General features: G+C 48.1%; 1 protein-coding gene across 1 annotated transcript; it reads left to right on the top strand.

Annotated features, from left to right (window-relative positions):
• The first annotated feature begins 1,890 nt into the window (after positions 1-1,890).
• Positions 1,891-4,957, top strand: GP5 (glycoprotein V platelet). The gene is made up of 2 exons (XM_053919421.1): positions 1,891-1,939; positions 3,019-4,957. The coding sequence occupies exon 2, from the start codon at positions 3,186-3,188 to the stop codon at positions 4,875-4,877; it is 1,692 nt and encodes a 563-aa protein (XP_053775396.1). The 5' UTR covers positions 1,891-1,939; positions 3,019-3,185; the 3' UTR covers positions 4,878-4,957.
• Positions 4,958-5,202: the final 245 nt, after the last annotated feature.

The following is a 5,202-nucleotide window of genomic DNA, read 5'->3' as shown; positions in this document are numbered from 1 at the left end:
ACAATTAAAATTAAATGTTAGTGATATAAGCATGTTTAATAAAAATTTAAACCTCACAGAAAGGTATATAGGGAAGTCCACCTATTCCCAAGTATCTCCCCCAAAAGGTGATTATTAAGGTTTCTTGGGTGTATCATTCCAGAAAAAATATGTATACACTCCCATGTAAATATGTTTTGAAAAATGCTACAGAAGTAGAATTCCATTGTATATGCTCCACTGCCCTTGTTTTCTGTCATTCAGTGTATCTTAGTTATGTCAGCTCTTGGAGCTCAACTTTATTTAAAGTCTGCAAGGCATCCCATTGCATGGACGTACAATACTACAAACAACGTGTTTCCTGTTGATGTTTCCTATTGATGGTCATTTAGGTTTGTGTTTCTCTTTCTGTTGTACAATCCCGCAATAAATGTCTTTGTGTGCATATCTTAATGAACATATATCCATAGGGTGTATTTTTAAATCAGTGGAACTGCTGGCAAAAAATACATATATTTTAAATTTGGTTGATACTACTAAATTTTCTTTCAAGAAGTTTACCCCAGTTTATATGCCCACCAATGTAGTGTGAAGATGTCTATTTCTTCACACTTTACAAAACACTAATTTTCAGGCTTTAAACATTAAAAGGTCATTTATTGTGGTACTGGTGCAGGGATTATCAGATAGCCCAGAACTAGACCCACACATTCATGGGATGCTGGCGCCGACACTGCAGCTCTGAGGGAAAAGGGATTTGTGTAACTAGGCTAGGAGAGCTGGTTGTCCTGGTGGGGGGAAAAAATCGGGCTCAACTCACATCATACACAAAAATCACCTCTAGATAGATTAAAGACCTAAAGGCAAAGGGCAAAACTATAAAACTTAATAAGGCATTACAGGGAAGTATATTTCTGATTTCGGAGGAAAGGGGGATTTTAACAGGCACAAAAATGACAAATTTTAAAAGATTGATAACTTTGACTACAGTAAGACATATATGAAAAGCCCTCATAAAAATGGTGAAAAGGCAAACAAACCAAAAACTAGTTAGAAGGTACTTGTAATACCTATAATCAACAAAGGATTAGTATCCAGAATGTATAAAGAATGCCTATAATTCAGTTTTTTTATAACGATATAAGCATGCATACTTTACATAAAGACAAACAGGCAAAAGAAAACTCAAATTTCTCAGAGGATGAAGAAGTGGCCCTTAAAATATGAAAAGATGCTCAAGTTCATTAAGGCAATGCAAAATTAAAACCACATTGACAGTCATTTCATATTAATTGCAAAAGTTAAATTTAAAAAATTTCCAAGTGTGGGCAGAGCTGCGAAGCACCAGAAAGGTCAGGCGCTGCCGGCGACTTTGCAGGGGTGCAGTGGCTTTGGAAGCAGTTTGACATTCCTGAGTTAATTGGAACGCGTGAACGCCCTTCACCCAAACCGGTGCTGCGCAGTTGAACATATTAGACAATGTTTTCAGCCCTATTGTTCCTAAAAAGAAATTGAGTGAAGCCTTTGAGAATGGTCTTAACCTTATTATTCATTGAAGGGGGGTGGGGGACTGGATTAGAGAACTGGGGCATGAAAAGGAAGCCCCAGAGGAAGTGTGGCCCATCTAGGGGTGTGGCTGCTACTATGACCCAACTGTGTCGCTAGGTTTGTCTAGCATCATGGAGTTACACTGTGCCATTTATGGAGAAACTTCTCTCCCTCCTGCTCTTACCGTTCAGCTTTGACAGTAGAACCTAGGTTGTGTGTGATGTCTTTGGTTTGAAAACATTTGTCATTAAAAACCGGAATACGCCCTGAGATAGGGCCCTTCCATGACTGTTACTCTGCTGGAGTCTTTATCCTGAGGATGCAAGGGTACTGCCCTTTTCCTTTGGAAAGTGCTGAATCACAGGCGAGGCCCTGAGCCTTTCAGTCGCTTTGGGGTGCAGCACCATTTCAGGTAAGGCCAAATATTTTATTATTTTATTTTATTTTTTTAAGGCCAAATACTTTAAAAATGAATATGGGCAACTGGAGGGCTTGGCTAGTCTGTGTGTGCGTAAGAAATAAAATTTAGCTAGAAGAAATGATTTGTGTAAAATTATACTTGGTAAACATTGTTTTGGCAGGTTAGTATTACTGTATATTTCACAGATAGTTCAGTGTCAAGAGTATTACCTTTTTAATGCTCACCTGAGGACATTTTTTTTTTTCATTGCTTTTAGAGAGAGAGGAGGGGAGAGAGTAACACTGATGCGAGAAGGGAGCGTAGATTGGGTGCCTCCCACAGGGATCGTAGGTGCCCAGGCCGGGACTGAACTGCAGCCTAGGTATGAGCCCGGACAGAGAATCAAGCCGGCAGCCTTTCCTGTGTGGGGTGATGCTCCAGCCACGCCAGCCAGGGCCAAGAGTATTCATTTTTAAGCATCTTAGAAATGATAGCTTCTTATTTACGGCTCAGATACACTACTCTCAATTCTAGTTCTGTGACCCTAGTTTAGTTCCTCAAACTTTCAGTACCTTACGTTCTTCATTCTTGGGGGACAATAATAGAATCTACACAGGGATTAAGTGCATTTATTAAAATAAAGTGCTAGGAACAGTGCGTGGCATTTTAAAGTGACAAGTGTTATCAACTGCTTTTCTCCAGCGTGGCCGAGGGTGTTCACCACTGGAGGGGTGCTCCTTGTTTTAGCAGAGTAGTTAGTGTTGCGATAGAGCAGCACGGCTGTGATCAAAGCAATCGGGCGGCTGCATTGTTCTAAAGGACTTTGCCGCTCCTTTCCCGACTGGGTTATAGCCGCCCCTGGGTAAGGTAGAAAGAGCAGACCTATTTTATAGTGGCCCTGCTCTGTGATATCTGGAGCTTCCATGTGAGAATGAGTTTTCTCTATGTAAAGATTTTTAAAGTATTGCGCTTTCTATAACCTGAAAACGCTTTAATTTCGGTGTTTTATATGGAGAGTGGAAAATCAGTGAAACAAAAGAATGAGACCTCGCAGTGGAGAATGAATGGATGTCTTTCCACCCACCACCCAGGAAAATCTACACGCCTAAGGGACGCGGAAGACTTAGTTGTGTCTGGATCACCTTCTGAGTCAGTGATAATCCCGGCGTAAGAATCCCGCCTCTGCAAAATTAAATTCCCAGGGTTACGAGCTCGGACGCGAACGTTGGCCCTTGCGCGTTGTCCGCAGGTTTCCAACATGCTGAGGAGCACCCTGCTGTGCGCCGCGCTCGCGTTCCTGCGCGTCCAGCCCTTCCCCTGCCCACCCGCCTGCAAGTGCACGTTCCGGGACGCGGCGCAGTGCTCCGGGGGCAGCGTGGCGCGCGTTGCCGCCCTCGGCCTGCCCACCAACCTCACGCACCTCCTGCTTTTCCAAATGGGCCACGGCACCTTGCAGAATCACAGCTTCGGGGGCATGACGGTCCTGCAGCGCTTGATACTGTTAGATAGCAACATTTCCGCCATCGCCCCAGGCGTCTTCAACGACCTGATAAAACTTAAAACCCTCAGGTTGTCGCGTAACAAGATCACTCATCTTCCAGGTGCTCTCTTGGATAAGATGGTGCTCCTGGAACAGCTGTTTCTGAACCACAATGAGCTGAAGAGTATTGACCAAAACTTGTTTCAAAACCTGGTTAACCTGCAGGAGCTCTCTTTAAAACACAATCAACTCGTCTTCCTTGCTGCTAGCCTCTTCTCAGCTCTGGGGAACCTGAGATTGTTGGATTTATCAGAAAACAATTTGACTCACCTGCCCAAGGGATTGCTTGGGGCACAGGTTAAGCTTGAGAGACTTCTGCTCCACTCGAACCAGCTCTTCTCTCTGGATTCGGGGCTACTGGATGGCCTGCGCAGCCTGATGGAGCTGCGGCTCGACAGAAACCTCATCCGCTCGGTCGCGCCAGGGGCCTTCGACCGGCTCCGCAACCTGAGCAGTTTGACTCTTTCCAGAAACCAGCTAGAGTTCCTGCCCTCTGCGCTCTTTCTCCATTTGCACAATTTGACCTCCCTGACGCTGTTTGAGAACCCGCTGGAGGAGCTCCCGGAGGTGCTCTTCGGGGAGATGGCAGGCCTGCAGCAGCTGTGGCTAAACGGCACCCAGCTGCGCACCCTGCCCGCCGCCGTCTTCAGCAACCTGAGCCGCTTATCCGCGTTAGGGGTGACCCTGAGCCCGCATCTGAGCGCGCTCCCAGGGGCCGCGTTCCGGGGCCTCGGCAACCTGCGGGTGCTCGCCTTGCACTCCAATAGCCTGGCCTCCCTCCCCGACGGCCTGCTGCGCGGCCTCGGCCAGTTGCGCCAAGTGTCGCTGCGCCACAACAAGCTGCGGACCCTGCCCCACTCGCTGTTCCGCGACCTCCGCAGCCTGGAGGAGGTCCAGCTTGACCATAACCAGCTGGAGACCATGCCTGGCGATGTGTTTGGGGCTCTGCCCCGGCTGGCGGTGGTCCTCCTGGGGCACAATCCCTGGCGCTGCGACTGTAGCCTGCGGCCGTTCCTGGCGTGGCTGCGACAGCACCCGGGCCTCGTGGGCCGAGCCGAGCCCCCGCAGTGCCACGGCCCAGGGCAGCGCGCTGGCCTGCCCCTCCAGGCCCTGCAGGACAGTGACCTGGGGTGCCTGAGCACCCGGGGTCGGCCTCCCCACTCTCCCGACCCGACCCCGCCAGCCCTGCCGGCGGCCCGCAGCCCCCCACGTTTGGTGCCCAACAGCTCAGAACCCTGGGCATGGGCCCAGCCTGTAGCCGAGGGCAAGGGTCAAGACCATAACCTGTTCTGGGGTCTTTATTTTCTGCTTTTAGCTGCTCAGGCCGTAATAACTGGGGTCATTGTGTTTGCTATGATTAAACTCGGCCGGCTCTTTCGAAAATTAATCAGAGAGAGAGCTCTTGTTTGAGTCAATAAAAAAAAACCTTCCAATTAATTAAAACGTGACCAGAGTATTGTTAGATGTGGTTCTGGGAGATCCAGACAGGCTCCCACTGTCTTCCTTTCTCTTCTCCCTGCCGTCCTCTCCTCTCCCCTCCGTCCCACCTCTCTGCTTCCTCTTCCTACCTCCCTTTTCCCATTATAAACTTTGCATTTGTAAATTGTGACTGCTTGCTTTACTTCATCCTTCCTTCCACTGTTGGGATTGTGTTTACCTCATCCTTGTGACCTTGTGCCAGTGGGGAGAGGGGGCTCTTCAAAGTTTGCTGAGGAAGGGTGAAAATGAGCCAGCC

This window comes from Desmodus rotundus, chromosome 2 (genome assembly GCF_022682495.2).
Source record: "Desmodus rotundus isolate HL8 chromosome 2, HLdesRot8A.1, whole genome shotgun sequence".
In the NCBI taxonomy this organism is placed as follows: domain Eukaryota; kingdom Metazoa; phylum Chordata; class Mammalia; order Chiroptera; family Phyllostomidae; genus Desmodus; species Desmodus rotundus.
This window is presented reverse-complemented; position numbering and strand designations above follow the sequence as displayed.

Coding starts and splice junctions, on each gene's coding strand:
- GP5 (XM_053919421.1), top strand. CDS start 3,186: ATGCTGAGGAGCACCCTGCTGTGCGCCGCGCTCGCGTTCCTGCGCGTC.